Below are 26,709 nucleotides of genomic sequence, written 5' to 3'. Positions count from 1 at the left end.
ACACAAAACCTCTATATCGTGTAACATCTCGCCAACAAGAGTGATTCATATAATGGTGTATTAATTTGTTTCGGAATCATTGCAAACTAAATAAGTTAACCTAATTCATTGTATCCTAAAGTGCCATTCCTTATCGTATTCTCAAAAGAGAATTTGGAAATCTATTCCGTTAAAGTGTCCTTTGAATATATTGCTTAAAGCTCTAACAAGATTTCGTTGTCTCGGAATCTCTTTTAAGATAAAGGAGGACAATCTCTCTGAATCTGAACAAAGTTATAGTTCTGAACCTCTCCAAGTAGTAGGATTTGGTAAAGCACCCTTGAGAAATATATTGGCAATCGAAATCAAATTACTAACGTACGTTCCCCGGCTTGATTCAATTGACCCAGCATATACATTATTAAAGTAAGCGACTCAACAGTTTGTTTATTAATGTTGTAGTACCACCATGTTTCATTTGCTAAAATCTAATTACCGCTTTGGAAGACGAGCCCCTTAAGAGGAATAATATCTGGAAACATTTTGTTGGCTCCTTGAAAAACCAACATTTAAACCAATTCTAAGCTGTTATCTGGCATGCTGTAAAAGTAAGTCGTCATTGGAGAGGAAATTGACTTAATTCAAAGCTCGTCTAAAGTTACGGACCAAACATCATTTTCCCTAAAAATGAATCAAGTTATTTATACGTTTTAAATACAACCTATTATTACCAAGAAGAAATCAATGTTATATATCAACGTGCTTTGATTTAACTAGAATAAGGATGATTTTTGCTTCATCATTTATTTTTGTTTTTACATTTGGTATGAAAGATGACTGAGGCGATGTTAGGTTTACTGTGAAAACACTGTAAACTCTGAAAATCAAGACAAACAATAATTCATCAATAAACAAAGCTATGATATACATCTGTACACTCCTAGGGTGATAACACATGCTTTTAGTATCCCCCATGTATAACTCAATATATCATAAAGTCAATCTTGATGCTTGGTGTATTGTTGATATTATCCGAAAGGCATTTGCTTGCTGTTTACTATAGATAAAACACTTGGCCAAACGCGTGTTATTCATTTAGTTATTACAAATAATGTAATTGCTCTTTACTGCAATTAAAATCGGGTCCAAAATACACAAACAACTTTGGTCAGATATTAGTCCTTATAAAGTTAAAACAACGTGTCTCATTGCAAATGTGGTTTCAGGATTACAACCAGGAGTTCAGCCAACTCATGCAGGATGATCTCGAGGATGTCATCAATTATGAAGACCACATGAAGTGAGTTACTCCTGCTCTGAAATCCGAAGCTTTCATCTCAAGTTATAACTTTTAGTTTGTATATCACTTAATTGTATTTTGGAACGAGTTACATAAAACTTTTTTTATATTACATTCACTATACAATAAACAATTATGACATTGCTGAAACTCAAGTATTGCTGTGTGTTAACAATTTTGGATTTTGTTCATTTGACAAATTATAAATAAACACAACATGTCGCATTTCATATTTTATACACATAAAGGCATTCATACATTATTCAATACCTTTGTTATTCAGTATCATCACGGAGTGTGTCCATATGTCGGGAATGGGCTCAGCCAATAAGCTGCTGGATTACGTCGAAGCTAAATGGAGGACTTTCCCTTTTGACACCATCAAAATAAAGCGTTACAACGTCACTTTATCATACCCAAATTAGTACGTTTGGAAAATACACTGAATTGTTTTTACGTATACTCCTTTTTATTGTTTGAAATTGAACCGTTTAAGTCTTGACTAAAATAAATGTATTATCCATATATATATATATGCATAGATACTATGCACACAAAGAAAACCTTTGTAATGACCTTGTTAAGTAGCAATATAATATTACTATCGAAAAACGAAATGCATTAACATGACAACTTTGTTAACCATACATTGTTTGTATAATAACAGCACAAACATCGACGCTAATGTGGTGACAATGCACGCGGCCAACGGGACCCTGGTGTTCAGGAGCCAGTATAATCGGTCGAGCGAACACCCGGAGTATCTTCCTTTCAGTGCCTATTCCCCTTCCGGTATCGTCAAAACGGTATGTTTGACCATGGCCAAAATATAGACGAAATGACTTATAAACCATGGCCGTTTGGCTACAGAGATAAAAATATAGCCGTCTAATCTGATTATTGGTTAATCATGCGATTTGTACCAGATCCACACCGTCTCAAATGTAGTTCTGAGCATGTAGTTTGTTTTAATAGTGAATAAACGTCAACGTTAAATTACGCAAACAAAAAATACATCACATTGTCATTTGGTTTAGCGCTTGCTGAAAACACGTCATAATCGACGTTATATAATCGTTATATTGTGTTTTAATTTTTTAGGTTATCTAAATCAGACAAACCCTTAAAGATGAATACATTGCTCGCTACAACTTTTTATCATAATCATTAATATATTACAGGATATGTTCTCACCTTAGCGTTAATCGAGTAAGCCAACGCCTATGGTTGGATGGTGCAAGTGAACGAAACAATCGGCTACCGTGACTGCCTGTCGAAAATGCAATTGTTTGATTTTCCTGCAAATGTTGATAAAACATGATCATTACATTTAGAGCCTCTAAAATTGTCCGCTTCCATTACTTGATATGAAATGATACTGATCGCATAGACACATTTCAATCACAAAACGCGGGATAGCATTTGCTGTGTTATCATCTTTTTGTCAAATAAAAGACCGCTGTTTTTATTCCCTGTAGATTAAATATCTGTTTTTAAAGCATACCTCATATCGTGTTTCCGTTTTATTTCACATTAATGTTGTTGCCGGCATTTTTATTTCAGAAGAGAGTAATATACGGTCATTATGCCAGAATGAACGATCTCAAAAGAATTGAAGAGCTGCACGTATCCATAAAGGATGCAATTTTACTGGTTCGATATGGCAAAATTACTCCAGCCAGCAAGGTGATATACAGCATTCATAAGGTTTTATTGTTTGAGCGAAGCTTTTAAGTATTGGCGTATTGATGTCTGTTTGAAATAAGGACGTTTGCATACTCTACCAAAACCATAGCTTTACCGCCGTTATTTCATGGTTTTTGGCATTCCAATTAGAAATTAAACGCACAAAAATCTTGTTGTTTTTTTATTATGTTTTGCCGTCATGAGATCGATCAAAAAATTCCACAGCACTCCCCCCCCCCAAAAAAAAAAAAGTTTAACCATATTGAAAATAAATTGTACGCTACTTTGCTAACTATTTCGTTGTATGAAATGTGGTCGAAAAAAAAGACTAGAATTTGAATATTTTCTTAATAAATCAAAATTCAACAATTTCAATTATTTTATTTCATACAAATATTAACAAAAACATAAACAATGACAAAAGTAAGCAAGGCCAGTTAACATGAACACTGTGAGCAGTACAGTATGATAAGGCACATGTTATCTTTTGTATTCAGGATTATATGGTTGATACATTTACAGATAACAAATAATTCTTTAACATTATTTTGTTGAACATTTACTCAGATACATTTAGAGTTGAATTTGATTCCGGTAATAGTTTCTTAATCCTTAACATATTTGCACAAAAACAAAACATGATAATCATTTGTATCCGCATGTATATTATGTTCAAAAGAAAGAGTACGTAAGCGTTCCTCGTTATGAACCCCAGTATGCCTTTTTACTTCAAACCCAGCTTATGACTAGAGCAATTGAATCTCGAAAATCATATTCTTCTTTAGGTAAAATCCAACATCTTATATGGACTTGACCTCTTTGTAGTGCCACACGTAAAAGAGTTGGATATATTTTTATGCCAACTTTGCTTAAAACTGTCTGACATGCATTTGGTAGAAAATAAATGCTCTTAATGTTGATACCTATCATGGTTTTCATCGCCAAAGTACATTTCGTAAACAAATACGATAACTATCCAGCCGGGTACAGACTTTGCTAACAGAGATGTATCTTGTTGACTTAACGTCTGCTTCTATCACATTCAAATACATAACATGGCTTACTTATGGTATATTTATGTCAATCAAAATGCAGGTTAGTGAGGTGCGGCAGGGGTATATATGATCTAACTATCTATTTCTTCAGGTAAAAAACGCCGAGCAGAGAGGCGCTGCAGGAGTCATATTGTACTCTGATCCCGCTGATTATGCAGGGAACCAATCATCGGTGTATCCGGAAAACTGGTGGCTCCCGGGTTGGGCCGTTCAACTGTCACACGTCAGATATCAACTTTCTGGAGATCCCAAAACGCCAGATTATTCTTCAATTAGTAAGTAATGCTTTATTTATTTGTAGGATTTACTTACATTTGATACGAATAAAACCCAGAAATTAAATAGCTTATGTAAAGGAGTAAAACACTTGCATTACTGTATACATGTTGTATTTATGAAGAATCTTACAGAAGATTGGAGTCTAGACGAAATATCTCTTCCAAAATGTTGAAGTCATTTTAGAAATAGATACATATCACAGTAACTTGTGTATCTAAAACTTAAACATTAACGTGTGAAGTAAATCATGTCCCAGACAACAGCCTTTTATTTTCAGCCGGAGTGCATCATAAAACAGAAACTAAATCACATTTTCCAAACATCCCAGTGCAGCCAATAAGATACATAGATGCCAAAGTATTACTTAGGTATGTAATACCTATTGTGCATGGTCAGTTAATTTGCTATATACTGTAAATGTAATGTTAAATCTTTCTTATAAAGTTAAAAACATTTTAGTGGAGACACTGTAAGAATGGCAGATATGATTGTACATATTTCAAATTTAATCGTAAAAAAACCTCATTACAATTACGCGTTAAACGCAATGATGTTTATTATTTATTATTACAGTTATGTATATCTACTTAATTACAGTAACATGAATGGGCCAATAGTAGACAATGACTGGTACGGAGGTTTGGGGATAAAATACCGACTTGGACCTGGTTACATAGACGACAGGTAGCAAAGCCCTAGTGGTAACATATGATAGATAAACTATTTAGTGAATTATCCTTTGTTGTTAAGGAAGGTTGTTTATAAATGTTTTCGAAAGCTTAAATATCTGTGATATAACTGCAATTTGCAAGATGTTTTAAAATCTTAAAATATGTAATTTTATGGATGACCACTTGATACAGTATTAGCCTTAATAAAAATAACATAGCATGCAGGGAACAACGAATAAGTTAAATAACTGTATCATGACATTTGGTTCTTGATTATTAGAGAGGTGACGTTGTACGTAGACAACATGATACAAGAAAGGATCATTGAAAACATCATAGGCGTCATGAAAGGACACGCTGAACCAGGTGATATTGCTTTAAGCAGTATAATTTCCACATTTTCAGCAGACATTATAATGTATTGTTTAAGATTTAAATATATGTAAAAAGTTGTCTTATATAATTATATAACTATATACATATCATATCTTTTCTGATACTGCTTCACTGTTTAAATGAATAATTCTCTTTCTAGTTTATTATACAACGATGTTTATATTTATTATTAAAATTAATTTGATATCAAGGTATTACCATGGCCGTTGTCTCGTCACCGTGCAAAAACTCTAGCCAATGCAATGCATTACAAGCAAAACTCTTTACGAATCCTGACAATAATGACAATAAAATCATATTTGTTTTTTTTTTATTTTAGACAAATATATCATTATCGGTGCCCACATTGATTCCTGGATTCAGGGCGCAGTTGATTCTGGGTCGGGGTATACTGTTCTTCAGGAGTTAGCTCGGTGTTTTGCTTACCATGTTAACAAAGGTAGGGCTGCATTTAATTATTTGTTTTGGGGGGAAAGAATAGATTTAAAAAAATAATTCCATTTCAGGTAATTCAAGTTATGTCGGGGCGTATCACTTCCGACAGAACAGGTCAAACAGAGAATGGTAGAATTTGAATAAAAAGTAACAACACATAAAAAAGATTATTTTCAAAATAAAATATATTAAAAAAAGAGGTTTAGTTGAATGGCTCTTTAAACATTGAACGACGTTCTAAATTGATTATAACAGTAGTTTACTACCTCATTTGCTTGCTCATCTATTGAGGGTTTTACAAACACAAGTATAATGGCAAAAATGTGGATGAATTTTATAGATTGACGCCGTTTTCGCTCAAACTTATCATGTGTTTTCAACACTGACTGACTTTCAGTTAGGGAGATGCTTCTTAATTTTGCATAAAGAGCTTAAACAATAATTCATGGAATGAGGGATATTCGTTTGTTTTAGAATGATAAATCATTTGGTGAAGATGCGTCATACAGTTGAAAGGTTGCTAACATAGAAACAATATACCAGTAACGTTATACTGAGATTTGTATATATATCATCAAATATATAAGAATTATAAAACCACCTTATTAGTATAATTCTTTGATGTACATTTATATGTTATCGTTTAGGATGGAAGCCGAGGCGGACCATCATGTTTGCATTGTGGGATGGAACTAAGTATGGAAGCATAGGTTCTTATGAGTGGGTCCAGGTAAAGCAACATTTATTAAAATAGCATAGGTTGATCGAGAAGGTTTTGTACGTTAAATCAACTACTCTGAATTGAATATAAACATCAAGAACAAGAATACTATCTTATTGTTGTATTATTAGTTATCAGACCAAAATAAATGTTGGTTTGTAATCTTTAAGTAACAGACGAGCGCCACAAAATGCAGAGCTCTTCATTTTGGTGATTTGTTCCTAGTAAAATTCTAAAATACGTTAGTTCCAAAACAAGACGACTTTTAGTAATATTTTAAGCTACCCGCATACCACTTGCAACAACGTTATAGACGTCAGACGCTTGAATTGCGTCATATTTGCTTGAACAAATACTACACCATTTGACATTGAACTCTATGTGTTAGTTGTTTAATATGTAATATTGGTTCATTTTTTTACAGGAATACGAACATCAACTTCAAAATGGTGCAGTAGCTTACATTAACCTCGACTCTTTAATCAGAGGTAACATTTTAAACTTGTTTTGAGCAAGTATTTTAATGCTTCATTACATTTTAATATGTTCAACTGCAAGGAACACCTTGATGTATGCGGAGAAGTTGGCCTGAAATTGCCTTAAACAGAATAGAACAGAGCGATGTTCTCTCGGATTTAAACATAGCGTTTCCCATCTATACAAATAATTCTTGCACTAAATAGGTATACAGATAATACATAACAAACATACTCAAACATAAAAATATAAATCAACACTCTCGTGCATATCGGGACTACTTCAAGTAGAAACCAGTTGGACTTTTTATAAAATTATATTCCGATGACAGGTCCATTATTAGCTTTATTAAGTTCCTCAAGTTTATATCGTACACAAGTTATTTTATATGCCCAATGATTTTATTATATTATTAATTTTTCTTCCCTGCGTATTTAATGAGTGTCAGACGAAGGAAATAATGTACGGGCTGTCTTTTGCGATGTTTCAAAGACTTTTGACCGAGTTTGACATCAATATATTATTCATAAGCTGTCAACAGAGTGGTTCCCATCTTCATTTGCTATTTTTTTATCTTTCTGATCACGAACGAGGTGTAGTCCTTTCCAACTCTGATTCAATTTTCACTTTCAATGCTGGCGTTCCTTTAGAATCTATCTTTGGCCTTTTGCCCATCCATATTTTCATTAATGATTTTGCTAATGACATTAAGGCAAACATTCGCCTATTCGCGAAGATCCAAACTTATTCAGCAGCTGACCTGAACCATGCCCTGTCTCAAAGAGCATCTAGGTCGAAGAAATGGCTTGTAACTTTTCATCCATCTAAGACGGAATCTGTTCTTTTTTCTCATCAACGTCAGAAACAAAATCGACCCCACCTGGGATACGCTGGCGGAAAGGAGACACAAACATCGACTCATTCTGAGCTGAGCTGAAAAATGGTCTTTCTCCAGAGTATCTTACAAATCTTGTTCCCCAGCCTAAAGCTCGACCATATGCCCTGCCTAATCGTGCAGATGTTCCAGTCATCCATTCTTACACCCAAGCCTATGCTACTTCATTTCCTCCTGTAGTTTTTCGCTAGCGGAATTCACTCCCAGTAGATATCAGACAGTCCTCTACTCAAACGAGTTTGAATCATAAATGACTTTCGCTGGTCATCGTCAAAATATGTGTATTAAAAACCTTTAATTGTAATTCTAAATGTTATCTTTTCTTCAGGTAACTTTAGTTTCACGAGTGCAGCTGACCCCTTACTGCGGTCGGTCCTTATAGCGGCCACAAAGACCGTCCGACTGAACTGCACAGGAATCCCGGGATGCCAAAAAGACGCCACAGTCTATGACCAATGGTTGCAAAACTTACACCAAACTGGGGATAAAGATTCATTAAGGTATGTACGTTAACAACGGTGCTATATAATGTTGTGTTTGCGTCTTTTCGGACGTCTACCTCACGACAATGGATGATGTTACAAGTGTTAAATATCAAAAACGAAGTGAAACCTACATATGTATAATGCCTTACGACTACATTTAGTCTTCACCAGGTAGAAGCAACTGGATCTTCATAAGATAAAAACAACTGCGTATAACGAAATAAACAATTTTATGCCGCTGTCATAAATATGTTATTATTTATTTTAATATCTGACCTATAACTCACTCAGAGTGACACAAACATTTGTCTTTTTATTCCAGGTTGTGTTTATATTAACTTGTATTTACATCATACCATATGATGTTATACAAGACAAGGATTGTTATAAGATGTAGAATTATTTTAAGTTTGAAAAATACGTGAAGCTGTCAATCTTATGGTATTTAAATGATATCTTTTAATGTTCACGAAATTATCAAAGATAAACGTATTATTTCTCAAGTGCTATTGGTAAAGCCGTATTTTCAGTGTATGTTTTAATACAGGGTTTTTGTAATTATGCGTGTTGTTTGAATTAGACGTTGTAATTACGAGAGCTGTTCCGAGGACTGGCTTTGCGTCTTTAAAGATGAATATAGTTATGTATTCATGATTCAACTTTTAAACAAAGTCACTCAGGTTCATTTATGTCGTATCATTTAAAAAACTGATTGTGTAGATATGACCATATCTTATTCTAGTACAGGTTGCTCAGAAGTCTTAAGTTATGGAACATGGAGCACTTTGAAACTGTTTTCGGTTGTAAAAGTTGTTATGTAATTTTGCAGATTCGAGTCAATGGGAGATGACAGCGACCATGGGGCCTTTCTGTATCGAACCGGGATACCGGTGGTCTTTCCCCGCTTCACCTACGATAAAAATGTAAGCCTAATCCATGTTGACGAAGTCGTTGTCGTTTTGACTTAAAAAAGAGCATAGTAACTTTAAGAACTATGCATTTTCTCAAATTAGTAATATACAATCTGTTTTTAATTGAAAGCCTTTACCATTACAGAGATATCCAGCTATGACGTCATATCCGGCTTATGGAGCATTAGAAGACACCAAAGAATACATCGAAACATTCATTGACCCTGACTACACGTTGCACATTACGATGGCCAAAGTTGTATCCGATTTGATTCTACGGCTGTCCGACTCCGCCATACTCCCCTTTGATTTAAACGGCTTGATTGACGCGTTAAAAGACGGGAACCAGACAGTGAATGTTGTTGCCAGACAATTGCAATCATATGGTTATGACATCAGTAAGTAAGAAGTACCGTGAACCGAGCTGAGAACATTCGTATCATTCTATCATTAATACAGGTGTTACAACTGAATCGAGGACTCTAAGCAAAATAGTCAGTGCAGGGGTCGTTGAGAGTGTTTCACTCAAACTTACCATTGATGCAAATGGAAAGTGCCAATTAGATTGGTTTTATCACACCTTGGTTGTAGAGTATGCTCTTGTTTTCTAGAATGTATCAAACAGTTTCTTAACTCATTTCAGGTGATGCCACCAAGGTTTTGAGCAGGGTTACACACAGGTTCGTTGACGTGGCCAATGATCTCATGGAGGATATCAACAGTATTAAAACACGAAAGTTCTCTAACTTCAGGTAACGTAGATATCCCTTGTTTTGACAGTCTAGTACAACAGGTGAAACGTTTCTTTCGTCACAGCTAGTTATTTAGACCCTTTGCTATGGCATTGCCATGCTCGGCTGCCAAACTTTGTGTACATTAGGGAAAAACAGATACGAAATTGACACTTGTACTTCTTTAACAAATTTGACGTGAACTAGACTCCACGTGAAATCGCCATAAGTAACATGTGCAGCAGGTTGTATTTGATGCAAATGCGAAGGTTATCATCTTGAAATCGTGCGATATAATAAATAAATGTTTTCTTCTTTATATTCATTTGTGTTTACAGTGAGTTTGATTTGTACCATCTTAACCATAAATTGGTTCAACTGAGCCGAGCTTTCATCTCTGACAACGGGCTTCCACACGCACAACATTACAGGTATCGCTTTCCTCTCATATTTATATTATCCTGCCTAATTCAAGCGTACTGTAATGATGGGATATAGTTCTATACAAACTATTGCATTTTATAACATTATGCATCGGAATTGATTGGAATTAATGTTTAGATTACAATCGTTTGCTAATTTCATTTGCATTGTGATAAGGTACAACAAACATTTTGTAAAAATAACATGCTGTATGACATCGCTGTTATCATTAAGATTTTTAAGTTTATGTCATTGACTTGTATTCTTCTTTGGGTATTTTTCAGGAATATTCTCTATGCGCCAGACATTGCAGATATTCAAAATGATCTCATCTTTCCGGGAATTGTCTTGCCAGAAGACAGAAATGAAATTAATGAAGTGCTGGTGGACAATCTCAAACAACAGATATCGCTTATCGTGTTGGCTATAAACCGAGCTAACGAAATACTTAGCGATGGTCTTCTAACTTGAAGACGGATAGTTCAAATTCTTAAAGAACTGAATAGTTACGGGTATTCCTAGGCATACTAGTAAAGCAATACTAACATGGAGTGTTAAATACATATCAGTTATTTTTATACTACACTTCAGATATTGACGAAATTGATATATGGCTGAGTAAATATGGGTTTAAGGACATCGAATGAAGACGTCGGATAGCAACAGTTGTTGTCAATAAGCGCTGTAAAGGCATCTTCAGGCAACTGCTGGACCAAGATTGTGAAATGAAAATATATTTGGCCTCGTCAGACGTAGGGGGATGGACGTATATAATAAATATCATTTTCAATTGATAAACAAAAATAACCAACCTTCGACACGCATTGCGGGACATGTTAGACGTAATATACGTTTTATAGAAGTTAATGAATATAAAGATGACATACAACACAAAATTCTGGTTGAATTGCGTTTTCGTGACATATAAGGCACAGTCACATAACATTTGGCATGGAAGGCACAGTCACCTACCATTTGACGATAATTCAATGTCAATTATGTATGTGTACTACGTTTGAAAATATATCAAAAGGTGATAATAATAATTTGTTATTAATAATTTTCTTGATAAGTATTTTAAGTATAAAATTGGAGTCCAAATTGTGTTGTTCTTTTCATGTATCATGCATTTTGTAATAGCAGATAGTTTCGAAAGCATTATATCACAAGCTGAACGAAAAAAGAAACATTGCTTGTAAATATCAGGAATTTAAAACATACCACATAGCCAAAAAAAAGTAAAAATATTCCCGCTTGATGTTTGTTACAATCCATTAAGAATCATCGCGTGCAGAACGTACTGAAATTTAAATCGAGTAATGATCGAAATGACAAACTAATTTATTCAATATCGTTCGCTTTCTTCCAGTTATGAATTTTGTTTTTGTTGAACGGCAGAGAGCGACAGGTAATACTAATCTTCCATGTAATTAAAGATATCGAGATCTTTGACGTGGTAATTTTAATTATACGTGAGACACTAATTAGTATTCCTATGACGATTCATGGGCACCTCTCTTATATTGGAATATTTTATGTACCAGTCTTGCACCTATCATTACCGTCAATGAATTGTTTGAATTAAACTTACTAAAAAAGATTGAATTCGTCGAAACATCATATGTGTCCGAAAGAGATTTTTACCAGAAAAGATATCCATGAATCGGGCATCCAACAGATAACACACACTTGGTAGGGGACCTTTAACTAATGACAAAAATGAATTGGGTGAATAAATAGTTGAGGATATTTAGCTGATGACTTACATGGAAGAGGATACTGAGCTAAAATGATATTTAGCTTCGGACGCATCCATGGAAGAGAATAATTAGCCATCCCTGGTACACGACAGCTAGCTGATGATACATTTCGTACGCGGTAGGGGATATCTAGCTGATGACACATCCTGTACACGGTAAGGGTTATCAAGCTGCAGCGAATTGAATAAAACATATTATATTTTGGGTTTAGGCAAAGTCATCCGAAATCTTCATTCATCGATCAATATTTATCCAATGATTATTTAAAAAATCATTTTAGAGTGTAAACTAGCCGAAAAATAACCAGTGGACAATTGAGTATATGGAAGAGAATATCTAGCTGCTAACACATACATGAAATGTAGCTGCTAGCACATACATGGAATCTAGCTGCTAACACATACATGACATCTAGCTGCTAACACATACATGGCATCTAGCTGCTAGCACATACATGGAATCTAGCTGCTAACACATACATGGCATCTAGCTGCTAACACATACATGGCATCTAGCTGCTAGCACATACATGGAATCTAGCTGCTAACACATAAATGGCATCTAGCTGCTAGCACATACATGGCATCTAGCTGCTAGCACATACATGGCATCTAGCTGCTAGCACATACATGGCATCTAGCTGCTAGCACATAAATGGCATCTAGCTGCTAGCACATACATGGCATCTAGCTGCTAGCACATAAATGGCATCTAGCTGCTAACACATAAATGGCATCTAGCTGCTAGCACATAAATGGCATCTAGCTGCTAACACATAAATGGCATCTAGCTGCTAACACATAAATGGCATCTAGCTGCTAACACATACATGCAATCTAGCTGCTAACACATAAATGGCATCTAGCTGCTAGCACTTACATGGCATCTAGCTGCTAACACATAAATGGCATCTAGCTGCTAGCACATACATGGCATCTAGCTGCTAACACATAAATGGCATCTAGCTGCTAACACATAAATGGCATCTAGCTGCTAGCACATACATGGCATCTAGCTGCTAACACATAAATGGCATCTAGCTGCTAACACATAAATGGCATCTAGCTGCTAACACATTATTGGCATCTAGCAGATGTCACCTACCTTGTCGAGGACATCTAGCTGCTAACACATACATGAAATGTAGCTGCTAGCACATACATGGAATCTAGCTGCTAACACATACATGGCATCTAGCTGCTAGCACATACATGGCATCTAGCTGCTAACACATACATGGCATCTAGCTGCTAACACATAAATGGCATCTAGCAGATGTCACCTACCTTGTCGAGGACATCTAGCTGCTAACACATACATGAAATGTAGCTGCTAGCACATACATGGAATCTAGCTGCTAACACATACATGGCATCTAGCTGCTAGCACATACATGGCATCTAGCTGCTAACACATACATGGCATCTAGCTGCTAACACATAAATGGCATCTAGCTGCTAACACATACATGGCATCTAGCTGCTAGCACAACCATGGCATCTAGCTGCTAGCACATACATGGCATCTAGCTGCTAGCACATATATGGCATCTAGCTGCTAGCACATACATGGCATCTAGCTGCTAACACATACATGGCATCTTGCTGCTAGCACATAAATGGCATCTAGCTGCTAACACATACATGGCATCTAGCTGCTAGCACATAAATGGCATCTAGCTGCTAACACATACATGGCATCTAGCTGCTAGCACATACATGGCATCTAGCTGCTAGCACATAAATGGCATCTAGCTGCTAGCACATTCATGGCATCTAGCTGCTAACACATACATGGCATCTAGCTGCTAACACATACATGGCATCTAGCTGCTAACACATACATGGCATCTAGCTGCTAGCACATACATGGCATCTAGCTGCTAACACATAAATGGCATCTAGCTGCTAGCACATGCATGGCATCTAGCTGCTAACACATAAATGGCATCTAGCTGCTAGCACATACATGGCATCTAGCTGCTAACACATACATGGCATCTAGCTGCTAGCACATACATGGCATCTAGCTGCTAGCACATACATGGCATCTAGCTGCTAGCACATACATGGCATCTAGCTGCTAACACATACATGGCATCTAGCACATGTCACCTACCTTGTCGGGGACATCTAGCTGCTAACACATACATGGCATCTAGCTGCTAACACATACATGGAATCTAGCTGCTAGCACATACATGACATCTAGCTGCTAGCACATACATGGCATCTAGCTGCTAACACATACATGGAATCTAGCTGCTAACACATAAATGGCATCTAGCTGCTAGCACATACATGGCATCTAGCTGCTAACACATAAATGGCATCTAGCTGCTAGCACATACATGGCATCTAGCTGCTAACACATAAATGGCATCTAGCTGCTAACACATAAATGGCATCTAGCTGCTAGCACATACATGGCATCTAGCTGCTAACACATAAATGGCATCTAGCTGCTAACATATAAATGGCATCTAGCTGCTAACACATAAATGGCATCTAGCAGATGTCACCTACCTTGTCGAGGACATCTAGCTGCTAACACATACATGAAATGTAGCTGCTAGCACATACATGGAATCTAGCTGCTAACACATACATGGCATCTAGCTGCTAGCACATACATGGCATCTAGCTGCTAACACATAAATGGCATCTAGCAGATGTCACCTACCTTGTCGAGGACATCTAGCTGCTAACACATACATGAAATGTAGCTGCTAGCACATACATGGAATCTAGCTGCTAACACATACATGGCATCTAGCTGCTAGCACATACATGGCATCTAGCTGCTAACACATAAATGGCATCTAGCTGCTAACACATAAATGGCATCTAGCTGCTAACACATACATGGCATCTAGCTGCTAGCACAAACATGGCATCTAGCTGCTAGCACATACATGGCATCTAGCTGCTAGCACATATATGGCATCTAGCTGCTAGCACATACATGGCATCTAGCTGCTAACACATACATGGCATCTTGCTGCTAGCACATAAATGGCATCTAGCTGCTAACACATACATGGCATCTAGCTGCTAGCACATAAATGGCATCTAGCTGCTAACACATACATGGCATCTAGCTGCTAGCACATACATGGCATCTAGCTGCTAGCACATAAATGGCATCTAGCTGCTAGCACATACATGGCATCTAGCTGCTAACACATACATGGCATCTAGCTGCTAACACATACATGGCATCTAGCTGCTAACACATACATGGCATCTAGCTGCTAGCACATACATGGCATCTAGCTGCTAGCACATACATGGCATCTAGCTGCTAGCACATGCATGGCATCTAGCTGCTAACACATAAATGGCATCTAGCTGCTAGCACATACATGGCATCTAGCTGCTAACACATACATGGCATCTAGCTGCTAGCACATACATGGCATCTAGCTGCTAGCACATACATGGCATCTAGCTGCTAGCACATACATGGCATCTAGCTGCTAACACATACATGGCATCTAGCACATGTCACCTACCTTGTCGGGGACATCTAGCTGCTAACACATACATGGCATCTAGCTGCTAACACATACATGGAATCTAGCTGCTAGCACATACATGACATCTAGCTGCTAGCACATACATGGCATCTAGCTGCTAACACATACATGGAATCTAGCTGCTAACACATACATGGCATCTAGCTGCTAGCACATACATGGCATCTAGCTGCTAGCACATACATGGAATCTAGCTGCTAACACATAAATGGCATCTAGCTGCTAACACATACATGGCATCTAGCTGCTAGCACATACATGGCATCTAGCTGCTAACACATACATGGCATCTAGCTGCTAACACATACATGGAATCTAGCTGCTAACACATACATGGCATCTAGCTGCTAGCACATACATGGCATCTAGCTGCTAGCACATACATGGAATCTAGCTGCTAACACATAAATGGCATCTAGCTGCTAACACATACATGGCATCTAGCTGCTAGCACATACATGGCATCTAGCTGCTAACACATACATGGCATCTAGCTGCTAACACATACATGGAATCTAGCTGCTAGCACATACATGGCATCTAGCTGCTAGCACATACATGGAATCTAGCTGCTAACACATAAATGGCATCTAGCTGCTAACACATACATGGCATCTAGCTGCTAACACATACATGGCATCTAGCAGCTAACACAAACATGGCATCTAGCTGCTAACACATACATGGCATCTAGCAGATGTCACCTACCTTGTCGAGGACATCTAGCTGCTAACACATACATGAAATGTAGCTGCTAGCACATACATGGCATCTAGCTGCTAACACATACATGGCATCTAGCTGCTAACACATACATGGCATCTAGCTGCTAACACATACATGGAATCTAGCTGCTAACACATACATGGCATCTAGCTGCTAACACATACATGGCATCTAGCAGATGTCACCTACCTTGTCGAGGACATCTAGCTGCTAACACATACATGAAATGTAGCTGCTAGCACATACATGGAATCTAGCTGCTATAACATACATGGCATCTAGCTGCTAGCACATACATGGAATCTAGCTTCTATAACATACATGGCATCTAGCACATGTTACCTACCTTGTCGAGGACATCTAGCTGCTAACACAGACATGGAATCTAACAGATGTCACAAGATTTGGAGACGAGGACATTTAGCTGCTAACACATAAATTGCATTTAGCAAATGTAACAAACATAGTAGAAAACATCTAGCTACTAACACATACATGGCATCTAGTTGATGAAACAAACATTAGTGAGGAAGTATAGCTGACAGCACATTTCTGGTGGAGTGCATGAAGTTAAATACACCTGCTCGTTATTACAGTAGGTTCTTAGAAAATTAAAAGATACAATTGCCCGTTTGCTTCAGGACTCGTTACCTCAGATTTTCTCAAAATCAGGTAATACATACATTGAGTTTTAGTGGAAATAGTTATAACCATGAAATAATTGATATATAACACGTTAATGATATTAATTGAAACAGAAGCTTCATTTCCATACGTCACTTAAAACGCTCCTAACAGTCAACCAAGCGAATAAATTAAAGCCATTACATTAGTTATAAGGAGCAGCGGATGGGCAAATACTTGGTGAGTGTAATAAATGAACAGCATTATCAATAAACAAATATTTTTGTTCGGAGCAAAAAGCAACCATACTGATATTTTACTAATATAATTGAAGTCATATTTGTATGGTTAAACAAAATGTATAATACATATTGATATTGTTTAGTCTTAAACCACTTTCAACATTCTAAAATGAACGATACTTTGATTCGTAAATACCTCGTCATATCTAAGCAGACTAAGGGAGCAACATACATGGTAGAAAAAAACAGATACACATTTAAAAATATATGAATACGTCCGTCTTGAAGCACCAATCATGACGCGTTATAAAGAGTAAAACATTAAACACATCACAATCGCTGTTAACAATCAAATGGAAACTTTTCATTCGACTAATGGAGACGGTATTGACATTTATTTCATGTTCATGGTCGGAGTCGAATAAAACGCAATGTTGGTGACCCAGACATGTTAAGCGGAAGACTAGCATGATGACTGTCAAGTGTTTTCCTTGTATACCGTGTACCACGCATGTAGGGCACCAAACGTGGATCTTGGTTAACGCAAAGGCCGTATAATTCTTTCTCCAAGAGCGATATTGAGAAATCTATTGTATTACAATGAGGGGCAAAATCCCCGAGGTGTAATGTGCTGGCTCTACGGATGCGTTGCATTAATACGCACTTTATATTTTAAAATGAGGGTTTACCATAACAGTTGTATGGTAATCATGTTGCGGTGGTTTGGAAGAACACGGGAACGAAGGAAGAATAAACAATACATCGCCGCTATTTCAAGCATTGCGTATTATGTTGATATATGCTCAGAAGGTTTACTCAAATGTATTCTGCAGACTATCTATCTTTATATTTCCATGATCCCTAGAAACAAAATTATAGATAAGCTAATGCCCCCCACCCCCCAATTTAACAAGCTATAAAATATTAAATACGAATTCAATCTTAATATTTCAAGATGATAGTGTTTTTTTTTCATTATTTTCAAAATCAAATAGTCAGCACGGACGGAGATATAGTATGAATTTAACAATACGACTCTCACAGAAAATTATTTTGATAACCTTAAGCTGAGTCTATCAATCACGTTCGAGTCCGGTTTGGGGTAGAAAACAATATGGGCGTACATTGCGAGCGGCCAATGGAACGTTCCTTTGGTCAAGGTCAATTTTACCACGTCACGGTGTAGGAATCGTGTTTGACAACGAGAGAGGAGAATGAAACAATGAAATGACAAATGCTTAAATCATAAAATTCATAACAAGGAGAACACATTTGGTTTGATACATTGCTAATAAATATCTTATCTCTTTTCCCTGTAAGAAAACATCTTAAAAAACCAGTCTGGAATATAATGGTGTATACTGTTATTACTTGTATCAATCATGATCCTGCCTGCCTCCAACCAGACTTACCACGGAGAAGTGTTGGATAAGCGGACAAATTCAATAAGCTATAATCGAATATTAATGAATAACCATAATCGATCTTCGGATCAGAAAATATTTTTTCATACTAAATATTGGTATGAAAATAAGATTCATGTTCGTTCCGGGACAAACTATGCCTCATACATATCAAAATTACCACCGATATATTGAAACACATTATAATCAATTCAAAAAAGAAAGATGGTTTTACATATTTTAAAACAACCTCGGATATATGATAGTCTGAACCCAAAACAGAATGCTTTACACGTGTATTTTATGGCTTCAAAATGAGTAAAATAATAAACGTCCGATGAAAATCGAATATGGTTGATCATAATCTTTTATCGCCGATGTTAGGGCCTCATCGACTAGTATTCGATTATATTCTGTCATCGAGCCATCACTTCCGCAGGGCACACTTTCTCTAAAATATAAGAGCATTATTCTAGGACCCATTGTTTACACACCATAGAACAAGCCCAATTTTATTATCTAATCAAGCAAAAACATGCCAATATGTTCAAGTGTGACAATATATCCCACTCAATCACAAGGCATTGAATGAACCGGTAGTCTGGAAAATTTCTTTCTGAAATTCGTTTGCGTATTCTGAACATGTCTTCTACCAATAACGCCCGATTCAACAAACTCATTTTACTAGGACAATTTCATAGTACCATATAATGCATTTGTTCCTCTGCCATTTCAGCAAGTTCTAATTAAAAGATAATCATTCAAGACGTTTCTTATAATACAAATGTCAGTACTAAAGGTGTTTACTGAATAATATGTTCAAAGAAATGTGTATGTATTCTTATTATTGTTTAAGCCCCTAGAATATTAGGATACCCAATGAATTACCTTGTTTGTTGAATTCGATAAAGGTGGACAACCGGACTCAATTTTTCCCTACAACACAAAACCTCTCCGTCGTGTAAAGTCTCGCCTACAAGAGTGATTGATATAATGTTGTAATAACTTGTTTCGAAATCGTTTCAAATTAAATAAGTTAACCTAATTCGTTGTATCCTTAAGTGTCATTCCTTATCGTAATCTCAAAAGAGAATTTGGAAATCTATTCCGTTAAAGAGTCCTTTGAATATAATGCTTAAAGCTCTAACAAGATCTCGTTGTCTCGGAATCTCTTTTAAGATAAAGGAGGACAATCTCGCTGAATCTGAACAAAGTTAACCTTCTAAACCTCTTCCAAGTAGTAGGATTTGGTAGAGCACTCTTAAGAAATATATAAGCAATCGAAATCAAATTACTACCGTACGTTTCCCGACTTGATTCAATTGACCCAGCATACACATTATTAAAGTAAGCGACTCAACAGTTTGTTTATTAATGTTGTAGTACCACCATGTTTCATCCGCTAAAATCTAATTACTGCTTTGGAAGAGGAGCTCCTTAAGAGGAATAATATCTAGAAACATGTTGCTGGCTCATGGAAAAACGCACATTTAAAACGAGTTACAAGAAAGACCATTGATGCAAAGCATCAAAGGGCGCCGTTTAATAGTTTATGCATTTGTTATATGTTGAAAAACAAGGAATTTCAAGGACAACAAGCATATTATAATGCATTGAACCGCATCTATGAAATTCTCAAAATATTGTAGTATTCTGCTTGACAACATAGGCAAAAGCATTGAATTAAAGAGTTTCAAGTTGAACATTTCATTAGGGGTGGGGTACATTAATGAACACGACATAATTAGGGTGCTTGTGCACTGTACTTTTTGTCATTGCCACCTACTCATATACCAAATTTTATTTCAATACCATAAGTAGTTTTAAAGTAATGCTCTGGTCAAGAGAAAACGGCAAAGGGCAATAATTATGTAATTAGCTTAAAAACAGCTATAGTCATTGTGCAAGCACTTCCTCTCGTTGTGCTAAATACCATTGAATGATGTTTAATGAAATTCCAAAAAAGTAGTTTTCTAGTTATGCTCCGAACAGGAAAAGATACAAAGGGAATAACGCTTGCAATACGCTGAAATAGAGTTATTGTAGTTATTTACTGCAGTTCTAATCATATAGAGGGAGGGGGCAACGTCACCATGCTGGAATGACAACTTGTAAGGAAGAATAAGTTATCTCATCATGAAGAAGTGATATGAAATAACAATTTAACAATTTTTGTAGTACTTTAATAAACATTATCATTTCGTCTGAATGTTGCAAACATAAATAGAACATAATTATTGAACTGTTATATAAAAAGTGAACATTGTTTACTAGATGAAATGCATTTATAACATAACATGCCTTGTTTTTAGCTGTTTAATAATACTAAAATGTACATAGTAAAGAAGAGTTGAAAATGGATGTCTTTAGTTGATATTAACACAAAAACAGCATGTGTCTTATTGGACAATGGCATTTTTTTCAAATATGATAAAAATAACGCATTCAAACTGAATATGTATCAGACTATGTATGAAAGAAATAAAACCGTTTCTATTTTTCACAAAGATTTTGAAATATAATAATGCACATATAAGCATAAATAGGCCAAATATGCAAAAAAAAATAATAGTAAACAATGTGTGAAAGTGATACTGAACACTTAAAATAATTTCTTTGTGCATTAAATGAATATATACCAGAAAAGCAATACTAAATCACGTCCAAAATGTATAATAACATGAAGAACACCCCTTTATGAATATCTTCATAACAAATCAGAGTACATGTAAACAATAATCATTTATATCATTAGTATCAAATGTGTCTAGTTTAAAGTGTGTTTTCATTTGCATTAAATTACATTGAAATATATACCAGAAAAGCAATTATAAAAATCCTTACATGTATAAGAAACTGAAGACAATAAAGAATAACACCCATTTATGAATATCTCCAAAACAAATCAGAGGTCACCTAAACAATAATCATTCATATAATAAGTATCAAATGTGTCTAGTTTTTGTGTGTCTGTTCATTATCTTTAAATGAGCATCTTTAAAGTGAAACTCTTATTTGAAATCAATACATATAATTGTATTTATAACACACATCAAATTGAATGATAAAACAATATCTTCTTACTAAATAATGCATTTACTGAAATATTGTTTACTGATAACAAGCTTGTGACCCTGTTTATAAAAGCAGAAGGCATGACAAATATTAAATGATTGGTGATTGCTAAAAGATTTAGTGTAGTATCACAAGGCAGAAATACCATGTTTTATGTTCATTCTTATTAGCAAATTGAACTCAAGATCCTTCATTAGAAACATTGTTGTTGACATCTATCAACCCATTTTAAAAAAAATCAAAACAATAATACAATAATATTAATTGTGATAAGTCTTATTTGGGAGTAAGAGTGCATCTTTGAAAATAGTGTGTGTGTTTTTTTTCACTTAAATATGTAACAATTCAATTTGACAAATGAGACAAAAGTTAGGAAATAGAAGTAGTAATTGTACATAATACAAAACAACAACAAAAATTGACAAAGCTCAATATAACAGGAATTCTATATGAAAACACAAATCCTTAAAGGCCATAATTATTTAAACTGAATTAAGGTATAAGTAATAAACTCTTTTATAAAGCTTTTACTGACAACATAGTTATTATCATGGCACACTATGGGACTTTTATCCAAATTTTGAAGATTTTTTACCATGAATTAAAAATATTTTGTCTATTTTTGATTTTTTTTTCACATTATCAGAGATTATGAAATAAACACAACAGTTTCTGGTAAAATAAACTTCAGTTAACAGAAAAATTAAGTTCAACCGAGGATATTATTAATACACATGAACAAAAAATCATTTTGATTGATCTTGTGAGTCTTAGGAACAGAGCAGTATTTCGATGTTTGAAAATATATAGCAGTTTTATAAATTCATAAAAAAAGTTAATAATAAGACAGCCTGCTGAAATCATTTTAAATATTTTCTATGATGTCTAATGAACAATTTAAAAGACAATTTATGATAGTTTACCGTTCAGTTTTGAAGAAAATATACATAATGTCATGTAAATATACATTTTTATAACTAATAAAATGCTTAAAAATCAACCTTTTTCTTGTAAAAATTGATAAAGCTTAATTGGACTTATTCATAAAATGTAATCATTCAAATAAATGAATTTTACTTATGATACTAACTCAGAATTCAGATTTAAAAACAATGAATGTACTTTTAAATGTAAATTAAAATATGTAAAGAAACAAGAACACTAAGTAGGCGGTAATGCCCCTCCAAAAATGTCAGAGTGAAAGTTCTCAACTAATGTCTTTTTAATATTATAACATGTAAACAGTCTCTGTTGGTAATCGATGTCTATTTGTTTTATTTAGTCAATGGTATTCTAACATTTAGAATTTTTCACAATAATTCTTCACTCTTCAACATTTGAAGTTTGGTTTGTTCCCATGCGTTTGTACTTGTAGTGTGTGCACAAATGATAATTACTCAATGCTGAGTCAATGCTGATTTGGTTTTCATGCCCCTTCAGGTTCTTTACCCATCTAGAATGTTTAGTGCTGTAAAAGAAAAAAAAGTACTTTCTAACTAATTTGTATAGATGATAATACTGCCATACATATACAAAATAAAATATAAACAGTTTAATATTTCTCAACATTATTTAAAAACATCAACAATAAGCTGATACATACTTGACTGTATATAATATAAAGAAAATTACTAAATTTATCAATAAAATTCATCATCACCACCACCATCACCAACACCACCACCACCACCACCACCACCACCACCATTGGATTATTGAATACAGTGAGTTTATAAAACAACAAACACCAACTCAAATATGTTTTATATGAAATACTCACATCATCTCTATCAGATGTGACTGCCTTGTGGATAGACATGGATGTCAAATCTGTCTCAATGATCCAACAAAGTATTTAATGCAGGCTGGAATTCTTCATATAATAGTAATATTCAGTCATTTTCCTGCCTGAAAGAAATTAGACTTCTGATTATCAACCAACAGAAACTGAAACCGTAAAATACAAATGCACATGTATTAATTATACATTCTGCACTAATATCCGTTTTAGCCAAGAGTAAGGGTTGGTAGGCACAAATGTGTAGTTGTTGTGCATATGGTTGATAATGATTCACAACAGTATGGCGTTAAACGAGACCTACACCAAGCAAATGAATGTCGCTTGTGTCCAAGCTGTCGTGGCTTCCAGCCCGAAACCATGTACATCTTTTAATACAGTTTTATTTTGAAAATATGCAGTTTGTAAACAAATAATGGGTATTTTTAAGTCTACTATTTTCCTAAGATAAAACAATCAAATAAAAGATTACATACTCATATCATATACATAAATGATGCACATAAGTACATTTAAAAATATGGTACATGTACATAATGCACCAGTGAATTGTAGCCACGGCCCCCCAGGTCTGGGGATATGCCAGTGATAGCCGGGGAAATGGGCTGTGTTTTTACCTTTCAGGTGGCCTCGCAGTGCCGGGTGAATGCGGTGGTTTTGTCTTTGAGCAAATTATAGCAGGGAATATGCCTTACCTAGGCTCCCTTGGGTACGGGGACATATGGAGAGGATTTGACCATTAATTCGTCCCCGCAGGACGAGGATTTTACCCGGGGTTGGCTGGACCGAAAGTCAAAGTCCCAGCTATTCCTCGGACCTGGGGGGGGGGGGGAGGCGTGGTTACAATTGACTGGTGCATTATAAGTAGATGTAAAGTTTGTAACATGTATATTTATAGTACAACGCTGTCTTAACATTTAGCAAATAAAAATGATTTAAGAATTCCAAAGATAAATTAAAAAACAAACATTTTTGAACACATAAACGTACACAACTACTCAAGGATACTTACATGAATAGCCCTTTGATACGAATATCCCAGTTCCATGCTGAGTGTTGACATTAGTTTTTTCAACAGAAAACCTTCTCTTACGCGTATAATTCACTTATAATCCATGTTTAACTGTAATGACTCAAATTGTTAGATGTATCGTAATCAACTGTCAGTGTACATTTTTAGTGTTTACTTATTTTAAACGTATATTCATGAGAAAACTTCTACGAGTTTCCAACTATTAATCAACGACGTAGAAATTCCATTATTGACCTATAAATAGCGGGGAAATACCTTCTGGTTCTAAAAATAGCAACATCCGGATATGTGTAGCGTTTTAAAAATAAAACAACTCGGGGGCAATCGTAATAAAATTTTACTAATGTCACCTTCAACACATTAACAAATAAAGTTAGGTAAACATTTAATTCCAATATAGATTAAATTAAAGAAAACAGCTTACCTAATGGTTTATTAATGCAGTAAACATAACAAAACAACATGAAACATAATTATTCCCATTCACATAATTACCGGTCCACACATTTTACATTTCATTCGGAACTCCTCCGAATGTTTACATTTCCGGCACATGATATTACAGGTAACCAATCGGAAAACGTAAACGAATCGGGAACAGTTATTAAACTTATTTGTCGTTCTTCCGATATAATGTTTTGAAGATAAATTGAAGACAATCTATTCAACCATAAATAGCATTTTTAACACCCATGCAATCGCCATCCATTTGCATTTTTAATCATAATAAAATAACAGTAAAACCCAACTGTCAATCAACTTAAAAACCGCTCCTACCACTAACTAATATAAATTCCCATTCCATAATAGGCGCGCACTTCAGTGCGGCGCCAATAATCTGTTATCTGGCTTACTGTAAAAGTAAGTCGCCATTGAAGAGGAAATTGGCTTTGTTCAAATTTCTTCTAAAGTTACGGATCAAGCACCATTTTCCCTTAATAAGGAATCAAGTTATAAATATGTTTTAAAAATAACCTATTGTTGCCAAGATAAAATTAATGTTAAACGTTTATGTCCAGTGTAATATCATCCTAACTGCAATTGAAAATATGAACGTGGTTCATTTAAACTTGAATAAGGATGATATTTGCTTCATCATTTATTTAAGACTGAGGCTTTACTCTGGAAAAAACCCTGAATACTCTTAAAATCTAGAAAAACAACAATTAAGCAATAAACAAAGCTATGACATACATCTGTTTACTCCTGAGAAAACATGCATTTAGTATCCCCCATGTACGAGGGTCAGTCGTAAAGTTCCCGGACTCTGCTTAAGATATCAAAACTGTTTACTTTAAAACCAAAGTAATACAACAGAACGGTAGACAATTGTATTTGGAAGTGATGTTGCAAATTTTACAGCAACATAACAACATACAATAAAATAGCATCACCCTATTACACATAACCATGAACAACACGGAGCACTTTGCACAGCAAAAGTAACGCGACGTCACTTTTAACGTTACACCTTTTCAAAATATTCGCCGCAATCACGGACACATTATCGGTGTTTCTCTACCCACTTATCAAAAACATCCCTGAACCACGTCGGGTCGTATCCCCGGATATCTGTTCGTGCAGCAATCGCCAGTTTCTGTATTCACCAGATATGTTTCTGACGTCATGTCAAAAATTATGAAGTTAACGCGCCAAATTTTAAAGCTTCGAGAGAAAATACATTAATGTGTTGTTTGTACGTATGTAAGATTTCAAACTGCTCCGTAACAAAATAAAATTATATCTATATCTTAATTACCTGACCCTGAGTATGTAAACGATTAAAAAAGCGAGTTTTATAAGAACTTCACGACTGACCCTCGTACAACTCCGTATACCATAAAGTTAAATGTTGATGCTTGGTGACCCCGTATAATGTTGGTATTATTTGGTTGGTATTTGCTTGCTGTTGACTTATCGATAAAAAACATGATCAGACGCATGCTATTCATTTAGTTATTACAATTATTAATGTATTTGCTCTTTACTGCAACTTAAATCGGATCAAAAATACACAAACAACTGGGGTCAGATATTACTTTTAAAAAAAACGTGTCTTTTTGCAA

The 26,709-nt window shown here is 35.3% G+C and overlaps 1 protein-coding gene and 1 long non-coding RNA gene across 10 annotated transcripts in view; one reads left to right on the top strand and one right to left on the bottom strand.

Moving 5' to 3' along the window:
* LOC128203121 (N-acetylated-alpha-linked acidic dipeptidase 2-like) overlaps positions 1-11,539 on the top strand; it is a 162,843-nt gene extending 151,304 nt beyond the window's left edge. For all 9 annotated transcript variants that reach the window (XM_052904396.1, XM_052904397.1, XM_052904402.1 and 6 more), the window contains exons 3-19: positions 1,206-1,279; positions 1,563-1,703; positions 1,947-2,085; positions 2,843-2,965; positions 4,112-4,295; positions 4,577-4,667; positions 4,897-4,983; positions 5,251-5,336; positions 5,686-5,805; positions 6,449-6,531; positions 6,947-7,010; positions 8,223-8,394; positions 9,209-9,302; positions 9,436-9,688; positions 9,934-10,042; positions 10,360-10,452; positions 10,729-11,539. In XM_052904396.1, the coding sequence (XP_052760356.1) occupies positions 1,206-1,279; positions 1,563-1,703; positions 1,947-2,085; positions 2,843-2,965; positions 4,112-4,295; positions 4,577-4,667; positions 4,897-4,983; positions 5,251-5,336; positions 5,686-5,805; positions 6,449-6,531; positions 6,947-7,010; positions 8,223-8,394; positions 9,209-9,302; positions 9,436-9,688; positions 9,934-10,042; positions 10,360-10,452; positions 10,729-10,915 (2,100 nt within the window). In that variant the 3' untranslated portion in view covers positions 10,916-11,539. The remainder of the gene's footprint in view (positions 1-1,205; positions 1,280-1,562; positions 1,704-1,946; positions 2,086-2,842; positions 2,966-4,111; positions 4,296-4,576; positions 4,668-4,896; positions 4,984-5,250; positions 5,337-5,685; positions 5,806-6,448; positions 6,532-6,946; positions 7,011-8,222; positions 8,395-9,208; positions 9,303-9,435; positions 9,689-9,933; positions 10,043-10,359; positions 10,453-10,728) is intronic.
* An 11,351-nt stretch (positions 11,540-22,890) lies between these two features.
* On the bottom strand, positions 22,891-24,859 carry LOC128245713 (uncharacterized). Its single transcript, XR_008263227.1, has 3 exons — positions 24,623-24,859; positions 23,593-23,720; positions 22,891-23,280 (listed from the first exon to the last, which is right to left on the bottom strand). It is a non-coding gene; the product is annotated as an uncharacterized LOC128245713 (long non-coding RNA).
* Positions 24,860-26,709: the final 1,850 nt, after the last annotated feature.

Source organism: Mya arenaria, chromosome 9 (assembly GCF_026914265.1).
Source record: "Mya arenaria isolate MELC-2E11 chromosome 9, ASM2691426v1".
Taxonomy (NCBI): domain Eukaryota; kingdom Metazoa; phylum Mollusca; class Bivalvia; order Myida; family Myidae; genus Mya; species Mya arenaria.
Note: the sequence above shows the minus strand (reverse complement) of the source record. Positions and strands in the feature narration are given on the sequence as shown.